Source organism: Mesoplodon mirus, assembly GCF_964341445.2.
Source record: "Mesoplodon mirus genome assembly, chromosome: 2".
Lineage (NCBI taxonomy): Eukaryota > Metazoa > Chordata > Mammalia > Artiodactyla > Ziphiidae > Mesoplodon > Mesoplodon mirus.
The window spans coordinates 87,533,948-87,556,661 of NC_138977.1; the positions used below are offsets into that span (position 1 = coordinate 87,533,948).

The 22,714-nt window shown below is 35.9% G+C and overlaps 1 protein-coding gene across 1 annotated transcript in view; it reads right to left on the reverse strand.

The window, feature by feature from the left end:
• Positions 1 to 17,936: 17,936 nt before the first annotated feature.
• Positions 17,937 to 22,714, reverse strand: part of COX7B2 (cytochrome c oxidase subunit 7B2) — a 164,981-nt gene continuing 160,203 nt past the window's right edge. The window contains exon 3 of the mRNA XM_082602473.1: positions 17,937 to 18,315. Coding sequence (XP_082458599.1) covers positions 18,011 to 18,256 — 246 coding nt within the window. The 5' untranslated portion in view covers positions 18,257 to 18,315 and the 3' untranslated portion in view covers positions 17,937 to 18,010. The remainder of the gene's footprint in view (positions 18,316 to 22,714) is intronic.

Below are 22,714 nucleotides of genomic sequence, written 5' to 3' on the forward strand. Positions count from 1 at the left end.
TGGAACACATCTTGATTTGTTACAAATTCTAAAATGCAACCGTTACATATCATGATTTCAAACATCAGCAAAGGATCCAAGCAGATAATTCGTGAAAGAAGAAATGAAAATAGTCAAATAAAAATTTAAAAATTCAACCTCGTTAATGATTCAATAAAAGCCAAGTAAAATAAGATGCAAGCTCTATATGTGATATTGGATTTTAAAAAGTTAATACCATATTATGTAGAGACATTGGGGAGAGGGGTCCCTTATATACTGCTGATGGATACATTTTTTTGTAAAGCAATTTGGCACATGAATTATGAAATATGATATTTTTATAGACTTTGATTCAGAATTTTTACTTTTAAGATAAAATCCCAAGGAAATAATCAGGAATGGGTACAGATTATGTAAAGAGTTCTCACTGCAGCATTATTTACAACAGTGATTAAAGAGAAGGCATTTTACACTGTAACCATGAGGGAATAGTAAATTATATTATGATACACTCATGTGTACAATGGAGAATTGTATTTCCTATAAACTTTATTTAAGAGTAATTATTATTCACATGGAAAATTTTTACCATACCATGTTGTGATCAAAGTTGGACAAAATCTAGAGTTATAGATACAGAAGTAAAAGGAGATACAGATTTGCAAAAAAAAGTAGCAAAATGTCATTATCATTAATAATGAGGCAATCATTGATGGTTACTTCCTTCTTTATATGTTGCTGAGTATTACAAGTTTTCTTCAATGATTATGTATTTGTTTTTAAAATAAAATGCAATAACATTTATTTTAAAAAGTAAGTTGGTTTCTGGTTCAGGACAGCTGACTGAATAGAAAAATTTTTCTTAAGTCAAGATCCTCAAAAAGGGTCAGTAAAAAGTAAAAAGTATACATGATTATAATAAAGTGAGATAAGGGCTTTCAGCAGACAGAAGATTTATCAAACATGGACAAACAGAGGAGGACACACACATCCTAGAATTTAAGAAGGGCCCAGAAATTGAGGAAGCTGGCTTTCTAGACACAACACCTCACTGTTAAGTTTTAGAAAAGGTGAAATATTCCCCATTTACCTTGACCCCTAAATAATGCAAACCTACCCAGTGTTGGGGTGATGGGGAAGAAGACTTCCCCTAGGAATAACTGGGATAAGTGGATATTTGCCTCAAAAGAAAAATTGTTCAAATTCTACTATTCAGAAAAACTCCAGTCCCTTGCTCAATTATTCAAAATGAAGTCTGCCAGTTCACAGGTCCCATCCATACACCTGACATTGCCAGTCATTCTCGTTATGAAAGAAAAATGCTAGAAATTGAAGAAAAACCTGTAGCAAGAGAAGGATGAGGGTAAACAAATTTGAAAAAGTTACTCCAGTAGAAATATCAATTATCAGGGAACTGAAGAGAACTTTAAAAAAATAAAGAACTTTAACCTTAAACATGAAATTTTGAAAAGATTTTCTAATCCCCAAAATGAGAAAAGTGTGGTACAAAGAAAAAATTGCTAGATATTCATGTATCATACAAAGACATCCATAGACAATGTCTGAAATGGATTAATCAAGACATATCAATTTAAATTTAATGATGTAGAGTTATAAGAAGAAATGACAAACAGAAAAACAATTAGAAAACTGTAAAATGGTTCTAATGAAAGAGAAACTGAAGATAGAAGGAAATCATGTGGGAGACTATTTATTTTTTTAAGCCCTTTACACTGCTAGAGTTTTAAAACCATGTAGTTGTATTACTTCGTTACAAATAAAAAATAATTTTAAAAATAAAAGGGAAAAAATCTGTTTCAAAATATTCCTTCTCAAAATAACAAGATTTCCAAACAAAAGTCAGGTTTCTAAATTCACACTTGTTTTAACTCTCTTTCTGAGTAGTGAAAAGAGAAATGGAGAATCATCTCTGAAGTTTTAACAGGAATGATTTATTTTGTTGTTGTCACTGAAATTCTGTAGTCAAATATGTACTTGATGTGAGTTAAATAGTGGGATGAAACTTTGGGATTTCAGTGGTTTAGATAAGCTATGTCTATGAATGAAATTCTCCAAGCATCTTGCTAAATGTCTCCTATGCCATCATTAAAGAGGCAATGACAACAAAAATTAAACCTTGCTTTTAAAAAGTTGACGTTTTTCAATTAATTCTCTTCTGTATTTTCTTCTCATGACCTATTTGTGTCAAAGTCATGTGTTCACACTGTAAGGCATTGGTGATCCTCTTGTCACAAGTTGGCTTCCACAGCCTTTAGACTAATAATGCTCTTCAGCTCAATACCGGGAATTTCCTGCTGAGATCAGGTTCTTTGGCAGCCAGGATTCTTCAACCAATTCAGACTACAAAACAGCCTTGAAACAAGTTGGTCCAGCTCTGAACTGCCTAGAGAACAGGCACTACAATATCCCTTCCCCAGACTAAATTGGCAAAGAGCTTGGTAGATTCAAGGATATTAAAGGAAATCAGTTGACTAGAGCATTTTGGACAAAGGGGAGAATAATGTCTCAAAAACAAACCAACCAGTGCACAAGTCTGTGAATGTTTCTCTGATGTTGTGATCCCAAAAGACTATCCAAGTGAAAAAGCTCACTGGAAAAGGTCAAAGGAAATGACTGATTAAATGATTCCATCAAAACTGAAAAAATTCACCTGTCAAAAATACCCTGAACAAATTTAAAGGGCAAAAACTAAAGTAAGAAAGCATTTGCAGCACAAATGACTGAAAATAACTGGTACTTTACGTATCAAGAAGTCCTACAATTTAATAGGATGAGAATGTCAGTCAAAAAAGCAGATGAAGGAATATAATGGACAATACATACACACACATACATACAGTTGCATAATACATTATCTTATTTTAAAATGTCCCATACTATCAACAATCAAAGAAATGAAATTAACATACAAATGACATGGCATTTCTTTAGCTCTCAGGTTTCAATCCTGCTTTTTAAAAATGAGATTACTAAGTGGGACTCAAGTGTACTGAACTCCACATAATGCTGAAATTGCTATGTACAACTGGTGGAAGTTGGCCAAATTTTTCTAAAAAGCACTTTTGTCAATATCCATATCAATATATAACAAAAGTTTAAAACTGGTTATACCTAGCAATTTCTCTTATAAGACTCTACTTAAAAATACCAAAAGTGAAGATTCAAGATTTGTGTATAGGCTGCTTCATACAGTATTATTTCTAATAGTAACAAATAAGGAATTTACAGGTCTAACAGAAGATAAATATTTAAATAGATTCTGGATAGGTGACTCTCAAATCACACAAGTTTCCAAGCATGATAAAATGAATTTAGCTAATAAAACTTTTACTTCATAAGGTAGTTAAGGGTATCAAATAAATACACCCAAAGTCCTTAGAACAGTGCCTAGCACATAATAATAATAGGCAAGCATTATTATTTCATAATTATTAAATATTAATATTAAAAGGACTTATTCACTGACAAACTTGCAACTGAAATTTTTATCACCTTTACCACTAATTAGATAGAATGGCATAGAGGCAAATAGTTGTAAGGGTAAAGGCTTTGAAATCAAACAAACGGAAATAATCATAAAAAGATCACATATTTATTGGGGAAATTTAAAGAAATAATGCATTTAAAGTGCATTTAAACATCATAGTGATCGAAATGAAAGGTGCATTGTCATTATTATTAATCACTATGATTATCAGCAAAATATACTCTAAATAAGTATACTAAATGTATTTATTTTTAATTTTGGAAAATGTCAAAAACAATACATAAATATACAAATAGAAGTAATAAGAAAATGAACTCCTATGCATACAATTCTAAGTTTAATAGTTTTCAACAAATGGCCATTATCATTTCATTTATGCACCCACTCCCAACAGACTCACTGGATTATTTTGAAGCAAATTCTAGATAGCATTTTACTTAAAAATGTCTCAGGGTATATTTCTAAAATACGAGCATTCTTTTACTTTTAACATAACCAAAATATCATTAATCTAAAAAAAGTTCTTTAAAATCATCACACATCCAGTCTAGTCAGTATTTAAATTCCCTATTGTCTCATATATTTTTTGTTTCTTTGAGTCAAGATCCAAGGAAGGTCCATATATTGCAATTATTTTGTCTGTTAAGTCTCAATATATATGTTCCTTCCCACTCTCTTTTTTTTCCTTGCCAGTTATTTGCAGAGAAAACCAGATATATTTGTCCAAAAGAGTTTCCCAGTCTTGATCTTGCATACCGCAGCCCCATGGTGTTGTCCAAAATGTTTCTCTGTCTCCTTATTTCTTGTAAATCGGTAGTTAGAATGATATTCAACTTCGGTTTTTTTTGGCAACAGTAGTTCAGAGAGTGTTTGTACTCTCACCAGTAGGCATATATTGTCTTATTTTCTCTTTTTTTGTGATGTAAGTAGTCACTAATTACTATTGCTTAGATTCATTCTTTTAGTGGTAATATTCTGTCTTTTTTCTTTACTTATTAGCTAGAAAAATATAAATGCTAAAATTTTTATTCCAATTTCTGAAATAACGAGATGGTTTCCTAATATTCTCTGAAGGGAACATTTAATTCCATTTTAGAGTTTTCCTGATTCTCACAGACAGATGCTTATTATGCTATCACAGATACCAACCAGCACAAGCCTGCTGGTTGCCCCTCATTGGAGGTCTGGATGCCAGCTCTGCTGGACTCCAAGATCAAAGATGCCAGTGCCAGCCAAGCAGTGTCCCTTCTTTGGAGGTCTAAGTACCAGTTCTGTCCACCACCCTTTTTATGATTTGAAGTTCTCATAAGTGCAGTTTTTTTTTTCCCTTTGTTTCCCTGGTCATAGGTATTGTTTTTCCCTCTGGTTACTACCTGTGTGACACATAAGTGTTCTTATGTTCATCTAGTTCTAAGATTTCATTTTTTAAATATTTAAATCTCAAAACAATTTGGAATCAAACCTATGAAGAGTGCCATAAATGGAATCAGTGCCATCTATTTTCCTATGGTTAACCAGCTAGTCCAACACTACTTATGAAAAAGTCCAAGTTTTCTTGGATATTGTTTGTTCTTCCAAATAAATTGTATGATCCACAAGTCAAGCTCCAGACAAAAGCATTTAGTGTGCGCTAAAGGCAGTATTTAAATCAGTGGGGACCAAACTCTTGCTGGAGTGAAGAAGTGCTGCTGTTGTGACACTCAAAAGAAGTGAAGGCAAAGAATCATCTAGACCCTTCGGAAAGGCTGGTGTCCTTTCTTTCCAAGTTCCAGTCTTGCTATAGTGCCCCCTGCAGGCATAGACTTGGGGAAGCCAGGGAGCAAACAGGTGGTTAGCAGAGGCCCAGACTGCAAATCTGAGGGTGGATTTTGAAGCTGAGAAAAAAAAAAAGAGTTCAGTAACTGGCTATTTACAGTATTTTGCTATTTCAAAAGTGTTTCCATGAATAGCATTCTGCATATACCTTTTCATGTATTTGCCAGTGCATTCTGATATAGATTCCTAGAAATGAGATTGCTGGGTTAAAAGATAAATGCAAAATATAGCCAAATTCTCCTTCAGAGAAATCTACCATTTTCCATTCCCAGTAGCAATCTATGAAAGTGCCTGTTTTCCCTCAACCTCATCAACATTTAGTCAAACTTTGGGATTTTTGTCAATCTGATTGGTGAGAAACAGTATCTCAGTTTAGCTGTAATTAGCACATTTCTCTTACGGAAAGTTGTGAATATTTTCATGTATATAAGAGCTATTTGCTTTCTTTTTCTGTGAACTGTCTGTTCCTATCTCTTTTGCCCATTGTTCATTTACCTCTCTACTTTCAGAAGGCTTTTATATATTAGGGATAGTAACTCCTTAAATTGACATAATTTTCAAACACTTTTTCTGATTCATCATGTGTTTTTTACTTTGCTTATTGGAATTTTTGCAATGTAAAAGTTATTTCTTTATATGGTTAAATTTATCAATATTTTTTTCTCCTTGCATATGGACTTTGATTCATAATTAGGAAAAATTTCACACTCTTGCATTATAAATTCCCCCATGTTTTCTTCTTGTTTTATATTTTCCTTTTTTTGTATTTAGAGATCCAAACCAGTCAGAATTTATTCCGTCTTCAGTGTCAGAAATGGATACAATTTTATCTATTTTCCTTGTGGTTGACTAGTTATCCCAACACTATTCATTAAAAGTTCATCTTCTCCCCACTGTGTAAATGCTACTGAGGCAAGAGATAGATGGGCCCCCAGGGTGGGCAGCAGGAGTTCATTCCCTGTGGACAGAAACTCCATGACAGCAGGAGCCACAGAGGAGGCTGGGCTCTGCCCAGATAAAAGATAAGAAACCACATACTTCTCATTCTCAAAGTCAAAAGGGAGGTCAAAAGGGGAGTGATGTTAAGCTACCCATAGGCCTCTTCGCTGGAATCCATCTTGGCTAAAATATGCGTGTGCACACATGGGAGGTTCCTGAGATATATCAAATATGGACTCAGACCCAGGCGAATCAAAATGATTCGCCAAAGGAGACCCGGAAGAAATGCCCTATAAAAGTGATTCAAACTACAAGGCTGCGACTCTCTCTCTCTGAGCCAGCCCATGTGTCTATCCACACATACCCTTTTTCCTCCTAATAAACACTTCACTTGTTTCACTACCTTCTGTCTCTACGTGAAAATTCATTTCCACACAGTGATGGGCCAAGGCCTGTCACTGGCTACTGGTCCCTTGTGGTCTATTGGCTAGGATTTAGCGCTCTCACTGCCCCAGCCTAGCTCCAATATCTGGCCAGGAACCGAAACCCTCCTTCAAGCCATTGCAGGCTGAAGCCAGCTGAGATCACTACCTTTGTCATATGTTAAATACAATAAGGTCTATTTATGGATTCCCTATTCTCTTATATTGAGCTTCCATTTGTACACGATAGCACAGGGCTTTAGAAATACAGACTCTGAAAAATGTTTTAATAACTAAGAGTCAGTCACACACAGGATTTTCATGTGTTCTGATAAACAAATTTTATAATTAACTTGCCACGTCCCAAAGAAATATAGTTTATTAGTATTTCCTGGAAAAGCTTTAATGTTATAATTATCTCAGGGAAAATTAAACTCTATATGACATTAAGCCTCCCTGCCCTAGAACATAGTATGTATTTTCATTCGTTCATATAGACACACACATATATGTTGGACATCTGTCTATATCTAGGTGTTCTATGTGCTCATTTATTTTTCCTTTTGTAAACGGAATTGCCTCATCCACATTATCCTTTCGAACGTTGATCTTATGATTTTATAATCTGATCCCACCCTGGAATTCTCTTATTGTTTGTAGTTACCCCATCAGTGTTTTTTGGTTTTCCACATACATAATTCTATCATCTGCAAATAGAAGTTAACTCTTTCCAATTCCTATGCCTCTAATTGCATTTTAATTTTATAAACTAATTCCTGCAATAAAAATGTTGTGACAATAGAAATACAGAACATATTTGCTTTGTGCTTGATATTAATCAAAAGTCTCAAATGTTTTTCCATTAGGTGCTGAGTTTAGGGTCAAGCGTTGTAGGGGGTGTGTGTGTGTACGTGCTCACATGCATGAATCATATTTTTGTTTTTAAAGCATAATACATTTTAAATATTGTTATGCATCTATGAACATGAGCAGATGATTTATCTCCCTAGCTCTATTAATATAATGGGTTATATAAATGTTTGTTGATATTTAACTATCATTGCACATTGCATTCCTGGAATAAATCCACATGATCATCATGTATTATTCCCATACTAATATTGAGATTGGATTGTAATTTTATTTTAGGTAAAATCTTTGTAATGTTTGGAGTCTATAATACACTCATGTCATTCCTAAAATGAATTTGGAACTTGCCTCTTTTTTTTCTGTTCTACAATAGTTTAGATTGAAGATTTTATTTTCAGTTTGGCAAAATTTTCAACTGGGCCTATTCAGGGTTTTTTTTTTTTTTTTTTTTTTTTTTAATTGGAGTCATCTCTCTACTTCCTCTGTTTATTCTATGGTAATTGGTCTGTTTAGACTTTACATCCTTTAGGAATAATGCATTTTGATAAATTATTCATTTTATCTAGATTTTCAAATATATTTGCATAGGAATATGCAGAATAATCTGTTATATTTTTTCCTCAGTTTGAAGGAAACATTGCCATTTATATATATATATATAATTCATTCCAGGTGGACAAGGCTTTCTGTTTTACAAATTTGGGATTTTTTTTTTTTTTTTTGGTTTTAATTGTAATAAGGTCATAGTATTTATATTACTTCAATCACACACACACACAACACAAACACAATCTTACTGTTTCTATAACCATACTGTTTTGGGGGCAAAGAGTTAACTTATTTTGACTTGAGAGATATGTAAATCTCCTTCCTATTATTAATGCTTCTTATTTGTCCTTGCATCTCCAGTGGCCTCTGTTGTCGCTATGGTGTTACTTACGGCCCTGAACCGTGTGCCTACACTGAACTGCTAAATCAGAGAGAAATAAATTTCAATTTTCTTGAAACTGCATTTTAGATCTCTTTAGCTCAGCCTTACTGTATCTAACCACAGACAAACTTACCAAGTTTATAAAGTTTAGCTCTGAAGAGAGATTTGGCTCAGTGACAGGAAGCTTTACAAAATGGTCAGTTCCAACTAATACAAATAAGGTGTGGCATGTATTTGGGACTAATTCATAAAAGAAGATGCTTTTTGTTATTTTGCCACTCTCTTTCCCACAGTCACTTCAAATTCTAATAATCCTATTCCACAGACTAGTTAATTATATTATATTCTGAGGAGATTCATAATGCAACCCAATAAATTATAAATTTTGAATGAGTAAAGTATTCAAAACATTTGTCTTAGTATATTCAGGCTGCTATAACAGAATCCCATAGACTGAGTGGCTTATAAACAAGAGCAATGTATTCTCTCACAGTTCTGGAGGCTGGGAAGTCCAAGATCAAGCTGCTTCCAGATTCAGTGTCTGATGAGAGTCTGCTTCCTCATTTAAAGATGCTTCTGGCTATGTTCTCACATGTCCGAAGGGCAAGTGGACTCTTTGGGATCTCTTTTATAAGGGCACTAATCCCGTTCATGAGGGCTCTACCATCATGATCTAATCATCTCCCAAAGGCCCCACCTCAAATACCATCACACTGGGGATTAAGTTTCAACATGAATTTTGGAGGGATACAAACATTCACTCTATTGTAGCATTCTATTAATTAAACAACTATATAAATATGTGACATATAAGTAAAGACCAAGAAAATAATCTTGCTTAAAAATTTTATGTAGTATTTCAGAAAAAGTAGTTGTAGTTGTGTGCAATATAAAATTACTCTCCATCCAACTGTCCTGGAATCTTCCTTTTAAGTGCTATTAATAGCATTTTTATTTCATTTTACAGAAGCAACCATCCTAAATTTCTTCACTTCTTAGGTAATAACTCAAGAATTGACTACCGAAGTTGGATAACATTTAGCAAATAAAGAAAACGCTATTTTTTCCTGTTGGTTTGATTCTTAAATTAGCCAAATTTGAATGCTGTTTGTTCCAACAAGGTGAAGTTAAATTATTATTTTTTTTAGTTTACAGAATGGTTCTCATGTTCAACAAATCATTCTATGTTGTCACATTAGGAAAATAACAAGCATATTTCAAACTTATTTGTATTTCAGATATAATACTGTGAAAGTACACTGAAAATTAATTTTCACTCATATATGAAGTAAGTAGTTTCTTACAAGCTTAATTTATGAATAACTTTTTAAAAATAATTGTAAGGTCCGAAGTCTTACCCTATTTCACTGGGGATAACAGCTTTTATTGCTTTTCAGTATTCTTAGGGAGTAATTTTTACAGTTACTAGAACTGAAACAATTTCTTAGTATCACAATTTAGAGAATGTATGAAGTAAACAGACTTTGGCAGGGTGGCATATGATCCTAACCAGCATTCTCATTAACATCGAGTGATGTAAAAATCACATAATATCTTTATTACTACAGTCCTAAGAGTTAAAAACTCAGGTTCACAAATTATTTAGTAGGTAGGGGAAGTAGGTATATAGAGAAAAAGAAAGAAATTGGAGTGAATTTAAGGTTTTGCTAGCATATGCCCCTCATATATATTAACATTTGAATGTGTTTCATCGAGAAAAAAAGGTGTGTGGTCAAATGTAATGCACTTGAAATTGTAACATAACTGAAACCCTATAGCTTAGCCTGAGGTAAGCAAAATTTTAAAAATATAGTTCTTTAACATACTTGAGGTAAATAAATTATAACATACTTGAGGTACATAAATTATCATACAGCTTATGAATGTTTAGTTATTTCCTTAAAAAGTTTGAGAAATTCTATAATCAATGAAATCATGTGTGTTTAAAATACTTTTATGAATATCCATGACTTCTTAGCCCACAAAATATGAATGTTTCTATTGCTTTCTTTCCTTTTTTTTTTTTTTTTTTTTTTTTTGCGGTACGTGGGCCTCTCACTGTTGTGGCCTCTCCCGTTGCGGAGCACAGGCTCCGGACGTGCAGGCTCAGTGGCCACGGCTCACGGGCCTAGCCGCTCCGCGGCATGTGGGATCTTCCCGGACCGGGGCACGAACCTGTGTCCCCTGCATCGGCAGGCGGACTCTCAACCACTGCGCCACCAGGGAAGCCCTTTCTTTCCTTATTTTCGGAAAAATAAAATTCTGAATACAGGCATTGAAGTGTGTTGTATATCATTCAGCATGGGTTGCAACAGAAAAAGTTTAAAAGCTGCTTAATTTTAATATCGTTTCCAGGGTGATACAGTGGAGTCACATCATTTATGTATTTAATTTAATCAGATTCAACTATGTAGACTTGGAGACAAAGAGACAGGAACAGAGGAAAGGAAAATGGAAAGAGGTGTGGGGAGAAATTAAGAGACTGACGCAGATACAGAATGACAGAGACAAAAAAAAAAAAAGGAAAAATAGTGCATACAGAGCAGAACATTCCATTTATTGTTCTGCTCCATAAGACTGTGTATTCTTGAGTGGCTCACTTTGCTCTCACAAAAGGACATGTCCTCACACTCTGTGGGGGGTGTATTGTACAATTATACTTGTCATGTGTATGTCTGGTAAACATACACTACTGTATCTATTCTTTATATAACAGAACACCACATTAAATGAATACAGAATTTTATGTGTAATTTAAGGTAATTTTGAAAATATGATTTTTACCTTACGGGCTTATTTTAGAGCCTACTCCTATAATATGATGAAGTCCCTTCTCCACCCCATTCATATGACCCAAGTTCCAAACAACAGTCTTAAAAATAAATTTTTGGAGATTATTCAAATTTTGAACTAGGGATAGTCTTTGTATTATCAAAGCTAAATCATAGTCAAAGCCCTTGACAGTGACATTCCTATTTAGTCTCTTTCACCTAGAACAATACTATCTCCTAACCATTCATTAAAGGGCTGAAATCATAATCCTCAATCTCATCCTCATCTTCAGCAATACTTTCATCACTCATTTATTCATTTAACCAGATAAAAATTTATAACTGAGCTTCCCTGGTGGCGCAGTGGTTGAGAGTCCGTCTGCCGATGCAGGGGACACGGGTTCGTGCCCCGGTCCGGGAGGATCCCACATGCCGCGGGGCGGCTGGGCCCGTGAGCCATGGCCACTGAGCCTGTGCGTCCAGAGCCTGTGCTCCGGAATGGGAGAGGCCACAGCAGTGAGAGGCCCGCGTACCGCAAAAAAAAAAAAAAAATTTATAACTGCTTATTAAGCATTTAGCTAACTCGTTAGCAAACAGAATCTGTAAATCAGGTATTATATCCCTTAACTTTATAATAAAAAAATTGGGAGAGATGAGCCAGATAGCTAAGGGGCAGAGTTAGGCTCTGAATATAGATCTTTCTGAATTCAAAGTCTGTATGAGTTTAGAAAATTGCCTTTAATGGAAAAATCTAGAAAGAACAATATTTAAATAGAGTGACAGAACATTGTTTTCAAAACTGTATTTTTATTTCTGTTGTTGGCATAATACTTACCATTTAAATGTTCTCATTTATGAAGCAGTTTTAAAACTCTTCTGAATGTATTATATAATAAAATATCCGTATACTTTTTTTGTTGTTGTTGGTATATTTGTCAGACACCCATCAGTTATGGTTGTGTGTCTGATTGGAAGATCTTTCATTTCAAGAAAATGTGATATGTTTCCATGGAGATCAGCTTGAGATAGCCCAGTGACGAACTTCTTAGCTATAATTTCACATTGGTTTCTATGGTTTCCAGATAGGGGAAGAAAATGAAGTTGCCGATTTTTTTGTAACATAAAAGGTTATTGGAAAATAAGAGATACTGCTCAAATTAATGTCATTCCCCCAGGAAAGCAACTGCTGTTACTGCAAAACATGAAAGATTTTATGATGTATGTCGTACATCTATGCCATTTACTATACTCATAACAAATGAGGAACTAACATAATACTTAAACAATTTCCAAATTTCACAGAAATTTCTCTTAAAAGGGGGAATCCTCTATTGAAATCTGTTTTAACAATGGCTGCTAATAACTAGCTTGCTATCTCCACTTCATTTTTCTTACATCTTTGAAGATGGCACACACTGCCTCTGTTAGATCAGTTAAGGACGTGAGTGAAAACTCTAACACAGAGATATCTCTTACTTTATTTTACACCTGAGACCAGAATTTATACAGTTTTTTTTTTTTTGGATAGTTCTTGTCCTTGTTATTAACTTATCTATAAGGTTGTGTCATGAAGCAAGAACTAGTAAATACTGGACCTCATATTCAAATCCCATTAAAGTGGCTGCACATAAATTAGGCTGATCAAACACACACCACCCTTTCAGTCCTATTCTCCAGCCTGACTCTTTAACTTACCAACCCTCCCAATAGTTGGCATGCAGCCAAACCAGTTATTTATCAATTTACCATCATCAAATAGGATAAGATCAGGGTTGTCTTTTCTTAGAAAGCATGAGAAATTCGAATGGAACAGTAGACCAAAAGCCAAGAGATGCGGATTCTATTCTATCTTCATTTTTAGATGGCTTCCATGTCACTCAACCAACCCATGGCTAATCATGTGTACACATATATTCAATAGGATACATGACCAGCTTATGTACTCTACAGGATTACTATAAATTTCAAATGAGAAAAGCATTCAATCCTTCGACAACTATAACAGCACATATAGAAAGCTTTAATTATTCATTCTTCACTTATTATTCATACTTAAGCCCAGTACCAAAGTGTAGCCCTAGTAGCCCAGTTTTTCCAAGTAAAGGGGGAGTATGTGTCAAAATGAAGTTCTCCTCCTTTGCTGACAGCAAGCAAATGTATTCAGTAACTGCCAAGTAATATTTTCTTCATAGTAATATATAATAATATAATTTTCAAAGAAGTGTATGAGGCACTATAAGAATTACATTATGGCTGGAAATTTGATAAATTCATTCAAAAGTTAGTTTTAAGACACATGGAGCACAACAAAACAGCTTGCATTTGATGTTTTATGTATGATCAAATTATAATAATCCAGTGAGAAAAGTTAGAAATAGCAAAAGATTCAATATCTCAATTTTCTTATAAGAAACCAGTGGTCACAAATTTTAATATAAAAATAATTTACATATTTATGTGTATATACATTCCTAAAATAATTGTTTTTAAAAATATATGTGTACATGTATGTGTGTATATCTGTATAGCTATATGTGTGTGTACATATCTATACAGATATACCCACGTATGCACACTCCACACACATATACACACTCGCACACATGCAGGCACATGCTTACACATACATATATAAACCTAAAGAGGTAGGTTTTAATCCTCACTTCAAATCAGAAAATAGTCAGGGTGAAGGTAAGAAAGAAAGAAATTGCCATTTTAAAATATAGTACTCATTGCATGCCTCATGCATTCCCTATATCTACTTCCTTGTTGATATACTCTCTTGATAATGTTTTTACCCCCATGGTTTTCACAACAATCTAGATAGCTCCCTATCTTCTCTAGCTACAGCTTGAATCCTTCTCCAGAACTTTCAACCTGTAAACTTGAAGAAAGACTAATAGGCAGTGTCACTTGGAAGCAAAAGAACATATTCTAAAGCTTGACTCCAGGCTCCACTGTTTACAAGTTTTGTGGTTGGGAAGGTTTCATGTCACTTCAAACCTAGGATTTATAGGTTTGTAAACCATTTGACCAAGGAAGAAAGAATTCGGATCTGGTTCTACAAAATATGCTGGCCATAGCTGAAAGCAGATAGCTTCAGTAATACAGCTTGATTCCAAATTGGCCCTGAGGAAGGGAAATCTTCCTGGTGGGCAGTACATGAAATAGTACACAGAGTTGTTGCTTGGCCAGAGGTACAACTGAATACCAAGCCATAGATGCCAGCTAATAGCTTGGCAGGCTGGGCAGGGAATTAGAAGGAACACTATTGGAAAACTGGTGACAAGCATGGGAATGGATTATGTGAACAGACTTCTCTAAATGAGCACAGAGTAGGAAGATATTCAGGTCCCATATAAATACTCACCAAAAGGATACTCAGCAGAGGAGTATCTTAATACTCCAGTGGACAAGATGACCCCTTCTTATGGCTATCACTCTCTTTCTCAGCCACCCCGTGCTTTCACAATGGCTCAGAGACAAAGTGGTCATCACAGCAGGGATGAAGATTACGTGTGTGTTCAACAATGGACTTGCACTCATCAAGGTTAGTCTGGCTATAGTCACTGTTGAGTGCCCAATCTACCAAACGTACAGACCAACACTGCACCTCCATTGGCACTATTCCTTGGAGGAAGGAAGGGAATCATCAGTGCCAGGTTGATTTCATTAGACCATTTCTATCATGGAAAAGGCAATACTTTGTTCTCACTTTAATACACACTTAGTAACAATGTAGATTTACTTTCTCTCCCTGTGACTTTCCTGTGAATACCATCATCCATGAACTTACAAAATGTCTTAATTACTACCATGGTATGCAACACAGCACTGATTCTGACCAAGAAGCTTATTTTTTATAATAAACAGCAGATAATGTATACTAATGGGCTTATGCTTATGGGAGTCACTGATCTTACCATGTATCCCATCACTGATAAAATGGTACAATGGACTTGTGAAGTGTTAGTGACTGCGACATCTGGGTAACACCACCTTGCCAGGCTGCGGTAATGTCTTCTAAGATGTTGGACATCCTGTAAATAACCAACAGATATATAGTGCTATTTTCCCAGAAGTGAGATTTACAGGTCTGGGAATCAAGAGGTGGAGATTAGAGTGGCTTCTTCACAATTACCCCTAGCAACACACTAGACAAGTATTTGTTTCCTGTCCCTATAACTTTGAGCTTTGCTGGTCTAGAAGTCTTAGGCTTTCATTAGAGATCACAGCAATGGTTCCCTAAAACTGGAAGTTGAGAGTGCCACACTGCCATAGATAAAGGGTCTTTGTGATGTCCTCTTTTGGGGATAGGATTAGTTTTAAGAGAGAAAGTTGCATCATGTTAGGTGAAAGACTATTTTTGCTACTGTCTTTATTTGAAATATAGGTACAGTTAGGAAAGATGTGCACGGATGTCAAGTTGACAAGGGGTGGATTACTGTGGCTTTCTAAATGTCAACTTAGCTAGGCTTGAACTACTTTTTCCAGAATTCCCTCCCCTCTATGGTTTCAGGTTAGGATTGGCCACAAGAGAGAATGCATGAGATAGGGATGGTGGACATGAACCAGCATCCATTTTACACTTGGAAGGTTGGTGTAGAACAGCAGCCCTGTACTGTAGCAGCTTGTGTATGCTGCTACTGATCTTCTGGCTTGATTGATAAGAAACAGCACCTGGGCCTGTAGCTATTTTAACTCCTACCAGTTCTTTTCCAGCTCTTTTGAGTCCTGAGCAAGGTGAATGTGTAGTTCCACAGTGAAGGGCACCAGCTTCTCCCATAAGTCATCCATGTCATCTTAGTTAGAGACAGTGAGAAACAGGCACAGGTTCCAGTTTACATTCATGATCCGAGTGCACCCTTCTCAATTCCCATTGGCCCTGGCTCTCCCTTACTTCATGTTCAGTTTTCCTCCTTTACTGTGAACATATTTAGTACCAGATACAAAGGCAACAGCCTTGTAAAAACTTCTCTACTAGCTCTCACAGCTGCATTAGTTTTAATTCCCAAAATCAATCCTATATTCTATACTATTCACACTGCTTCTGCCTCTCTGATTATATCCTGACTGATATAATTAGTATAAAGAATATACAAAAAAATTCTACAAATGATTAAGACAAACAATTGAATAGAAAAATGGCAAAAGCAACAAATAAAAAGGTCAGGGCTTCCCTGGTGGTGCAGTGGTTGAGAGTCCGCCTGCTGATGCAGGGGACACGGGTTCGTGCCCTGGTCCGGGAAGATCCCACATGCCGCAGAGCGGCTGGGTCCGTGAGCCATGGCCACTGAGCCTGCGCGTCCGGAGCCTGTGCTCCGCAACGGGAGAGGCCACAACAGTGAGAGGCCCGCATACAGCAAAAAAAAAAAGATAAAAGAATCCACCTGCCAACACAGGGTCATGGGTTCGAGCCCTGCTCCGGGAGGCTCCCACATGCCACAGAGCAACTAAGCCTGTGTGCCACAACTACTGAGCCTGCACTCTAGAGCCTGTGAGCCACAACTACTGAGCCCACGTGCCTCAACTACTGAAGCCTGCGTGCCTAGAGCCCATGCTCCACAACAAGAGAAGCCACCGCAATGAGAAGCCCATGCACCGCAATGAAGAGTAGCGCCCACTCGCCACAACTAGAGAAAGCCCACAAGCAGCAACGAAGACCCAACGCAGCCAAAAATAAAATAAATAAATTAAACAAAAAAATGATTAAAAAAAAAAGGTCATATACACAAAAACCCCCAAAACATAAAAAGCTAACACAAGATGTTTGACCTGACCAGTAATCAGGGAAGCATAAATTAAAATATGAGCTATTATTTCATGCTCATCAAAGTAGCAAATATTACAATGCATGAAAACTCTTAAGAGTGAGTTTGTATGTGGAACAAGAGGAGGTTGTATACATTGCTGGTGAGAATGTAACCACTTTGGGGAATAACTTAGCAATACTGATAAAGCTGAAAATGAGCATTCCCTAAGACCTATAAATTATACACCTAAGACCATGTCTTTTATCCAAAGAATAATGATATCTATATATATTTGAGCTTGAGGAACAGTACACTTACCCTGAAGCTGATCATCCAGGAGTAAGAGGTGGTCTCCATTGCCAACTGTGATAAGTCACCCATAAGATAGTCCCAATTGTCCTTGCCTTGAGGCACTCATGCCCTTGTAAAATGGGGAGACATGGTGTTTTGAAAAGAGGAGGGATATTATTAAACTAATTTTAAAAAATGATAATTCTCACTGTTGTGCTTAAAAAAGATTGTGTGTGACTGCGTTGGGGGGGTTCAGGGCAGGCTTGATGGTCATCAAGTGTAAAGGGAAGGAGACTGGCTAGAGAGTTTTTATAATAATCATAGCGAAAGTATGGTGGTTCAGATCAGGGAAGGAAAGATAAAGGATGTGAAAAATGGTCAATTATGAATATGTTTTTAAGAAAGATTCAATAGGATTTGCAAAACAATTAATTTGTTAAGTACCTATGTGTGTATGTCCACTGAAAGATACCTAGCATAAATCATTAAGCCAGAAAAATACATGCTTCACTAATTCTACTTTCAAATATTTATTATTCATAATCCCCTGTAATCTATTCTCACTGCTACTGCCTTGCTTTCAGGCACTATAATGACTATTTTCAACGACTTTTTAATGTTTTCAAATGCATTTTATTTCTTCAATTATGCTATATTTCAATGCACAGCAGAGTATTTAAATGACAAGCTGACCTTGAGACAATTCTGTGTTACAGTAACTGTGATGTTTACTCATCATTCCACTCTTTTGGGGTGGCTCTGCCAACAGGGGAGAGGTTCCATTCTATTCCAACCTGTGTGGCTGTAAACACCCATACAACAACACAGAAAGTGGTTCCGCCGGCTAGTAGAATATCACCATATTTGTCATGAAAATCTGGTGAGTGCTTTGAGGGGCTCTGTCTTGCCCTAATTTGCTGAATGCTTCGAATCCTGAGACTACTTAGTGCATTTCTGACCAAGGGAAACATCATGGAGGTATGACAGAACTGCAGTTGATTGAAGCTGCTGGTCTATTTCCTTGCAAAGAAACCTGCAAAAACAAAAGATAGGCGATGACATCTGATCTACATTTAGTTCTTCCCACCTTGAAGGTTTCACCCACACCATGTCTTGCAGTGTGGCCAGGCAGGTAAGTTTTGATATCATGATGTCTGGAGTTGAGTCTTAGCTCTGTCACTGATTAGCTATGTGAACTTGCGCAGTTGGTTAACCCACTGATTAGAGAAATTTTCCATCTTGCTGAACTCCACATGACTTACTTCTACAATAAATTTTGTGTTATCTAGGAGCCTTAAGCCTATTACTCAAAGAACTGAAGCTATAGATTCTAATAACCATATGAAAGCACAAAAAAGGAAAATTCAATGGCAGACTGAGACAACAATGTCCAGCTGATAAAACGGCTAGAATTACAACACGCCCCACTAGTCCAATGACCTGCCTATGTCTACTATAAACTCTGCTTTCAGTCAGAATTACAAGGCATTCACAGGGTATGCCATACCTCCTCCTCTTCTTTTTGCTCCTTTTCTCCATTCCTTTTAACCTCCTCCCCATTTCTCATTTCTACCGGTACTTCTTGCCTTGCACTTTCCTACAGATAAAATTCTACTTGCCTTTTAAATCCCAGTCTAAAATCCACCGTTTCTGTGAAGTCTTTTCGAAACCTCCCTAGGCTGAATAAGCCAACTCTTCTCTAAGCTTCTACACTTTTATAACCCTTCTTTCACACCATGTGACATGATGCATTCGCTTTATCATTTTTAAAAACAAATTTTTTAGAGCAGTTTTAGGTTCACAACAAAACTGAATGGAAAGCACAGTCTCCATATAATTCCTGACACCATACATGCATGCCTTCTCCATTCTGTACCAGAGTAGCACATTTGTTATATTTGTTACAATCAATGAACCTAATTACAGTCCTTTATCATATATGTCTTTTGCAAATATTTTCTTCCAGCCTGTGGCTTGTCTTGTCATTCTCTTGAGGAATTATCTTTACATTCTCCTCCAATAGTCTGCAAAATCTTCAAGATCAAAAGATGTAATTCTGCATACACAATAGCTGACACAAAAGCAAAGAAAGAACATTTTTGAGCTACTCTGAAATATAAATGAATGTTGGTATCCTCATAAGAAGTTAAAACCAACTGAGAACAAGCCAAAAAAATCATGAAATCAGATGTACATGTCCATAATAGCCCTAATAATTCTTTTTTTAAAACAGATAATTATACTGAACAAGAGATATAGAAGCAGAAACACATGGAGGAGTTCTTTCTGTCAATGTCTCTTCTCAGTGCAAGCTGTCAAACAGTGCTCAGTCTCTAGCAATGACATATGTTAACTGTGGCCCAAATGCAGGCAACATGGATACAAAAGGGCCTGAGGTCAGTACTTGTAAACTTATAACTACTCACTGAGATTTGCTAACTCAAATGATTTTATTCCCAACTTAGAAAACAAGATCCTAAGGTTCTCTTTTATTTCCTACCAGATGGTAAAGTGGTACTTTTCGTGATTGTGACAAACAGGGCTAAAACAGAACCAAATGCATTTCCTCTAAGGTTCCAAACATTCAGAGTTTTTTCCTGTTAGTCATGAATCTCTTCACCAAAAAACACTACAGGTTTAATTTGAATTGAATTCAGAGAGCTGGTTGAAAGTGAAATGGATCAGAGTATGACAGGTGCAGCCTTAATCCAATACAAAAGCACTTGTGCCACACATAGCTTTCAGTCTTTAGGAAGGCACAGAACCAGAGAATAATTTGTGATAATAGGGATCTCTTGTGGATCATCAACTCATGCCTGCTGCTTTATGACAAATTGGTTTCATTATTCCTATCCTTTCAATGTTAAGTTGAAGCTCAAATACTTTGTCTCTAGTGACAATGATCGCATCCCTTTGTAGATTAGTTCATCCTCTGGCTATTCCCATATCTGTGAACATTTTCTTTGCCATCTAGTCTGAATTTGCTTGTACCAATGTAGCCATTATTAAGAATTTTTTTATTAGGAATGCCTTCTATAGTACCTTTGATCTATTTTTGTTTATAAAACACATGTAAGAGCTAGGAACCCACTGATTAGAGAAATTTTCCATCTTGCTGAACTCCACATGACTTACTTCTACAATAAATTTTGTGTTATCTAGGAGCCTTAAGCCTATTACCCAAAGAACTGAAGCTATAGATTCTAATAACCATATGAAAGCATAAAAAGGTAAATTCAATAATATAATGCAGGTAAAGAAAATGCTTCTCAAAGAGATGCTTGCTGATGAAAACAGCCTATAAAGAGAAGGAAGAAGACAGATTTCTCTAAGTAATAAGAACAAAGCAGAGGTTCTCTCATGCCTGTGGCAATAAAAGAAAAGAAATATGTTCTGAATAAATATAAATAGTTAAAGAGAGTGAAGTATCCTATGAGGATGAAAAGGAAAGAATGATCGTCTCATCTACTTTATACAGCAATGCTGAAGCTCAGTTCAGGAAAAATAATTAATACCGGACCTCAATCTAATGGCGATAGGGAGGTATACAGATTTGAAGCTTCACTGGTAACAATAATAATTTTAAATCACTAAAGGCCATAAAAAGAAGTAAAGCATAATGCAGGAAGGAAACTAATATTTATTATATATGCTTGTTTGCCAAACATCATGCCAGAATTTTGCACATCTGCAGAAAGAATGTGAGATGGTGATTATCTCCATTTTACACACAAGAACAAATGACAGGACAAGATGTGAACTCAAATCCTATGATTCTAAATCCGGTGCATTTTTCAACTATGTCATGTTTTCTTAAAGTATATTAAATTCCAAGCATTGGAAACAAACACACAAAGAAACAAAAAGCAATGTGGTTACCAGAGATGGGTCTTTAGTTGAAAATGTTTCACTTCAGTTTACTATATATTATATTTATGGAGTGACTACTGGCGTGGCAGGGCCTGGTCTGGGTGCTATTGGTACCACCCCTACTCTTATGGTAGCTCATGGTAGAGGGAGGGGATGGACAGAGCACTGTTATAAGGGAGGAGACAAGGCTACAGAAGAGCACAGGGTGCCCTTAATCCACAGAGGAGAGGTACATTTCAACCTGGGGTTCTAGGAATGGTTTTAGAGGAAATGACACCTAGGTTAGATCTTGAAGGATGATTAAGAAACATAAAACACAAAACTGGTGGGGAAAAAAACGTAGACCAAGTAGCACAAGCAAAAGCACAGACAGCTGAAATAGTATGGGGGCAGGGCAGCCTGATGAGCTCAGTAACACTAAGTAATAAGTGCTGAAGCAGCAAGTGCCCACAGATGAGCCTGGAGGGATGAGAAAAGGACAGCAGCGGACACTGAGGACTTCATATGCCTTGCTGTGGCATCTGGATTCAATTCTGTAAGTCAGTGTTTCCTGTTGTTGAGAAAACCGTGCTCAAGCTCAAAGCCTTTTATGTGAGTTAACAAAGAGAATTCTTAATTCTGTGGTTCTTCCCTTCATGATAATATAAAGAAATACAAGAAAATAATATTCAACTATTCTTTGTTGAATAGTTTGATTCATTTTTAATTTGAAAATTTGTTTTGGTTTCAAACTTGTGTTGAGCTTTAAGCATAAAGAGGATGAATTTGATTTTATGTTTACACATATATAAGTGATTTTATAATCAAATAATTTAAGATGATACAAGTTGAGATGAAATAATTTGTTTCCTCTTTAAAATGATGCCATATGTATACTCAGAGAAAACCATAATTCAAAAAGACACATGCACCCCAATGTTCATTGCAGCACTATTTACAATTGCCAGGACATGGAAGCAACCTAAATGCCCATTAACAGATGAATAGATAAAGAAGATGTGGCACATATATACAATGGAATATTACTCAGCCATAAAAAGGAACGAAATTGAATCATTTGTAGAGACGTGGATGGATCTAGAGACTGTCATACAGAGTGAAGTAAGTCAGAAAGAGAAAAACAAATATCATATATTAATGCATATATGTGGAACCTAGAAAAATGGTACAGATGAACCGGTTTGCAGGGCAGAAATAGAGACACAGATGTAGAGAACAAATGTATGGACACCAAGAGGGGAAAGCCGGGGGGTGGTGGTGGGATGAACTGGGCGATTGGGATTGACATGTATACACTGATGTATATAAAATGAATAAATAGTAAGAACCTGCTGTATAAAAAAATAAATAAAATAAAATTCAAAAAAACAAAGATGCCATATGTAATCCACATTTGAGAAACATTCTTATAGGTGAGGAGAAACTACTGATTGGTTTAATCAGGAAAAGGCTGAGGTGGGAAAAAATCTGGAGGAAAAGGCACTTTACAAGATAGGTTAGGTGGAGAAATGGTAAGAAAATAGCAAAAGTGACAGAAAAGTTAAGAGGTTAGTTAAGTGTTT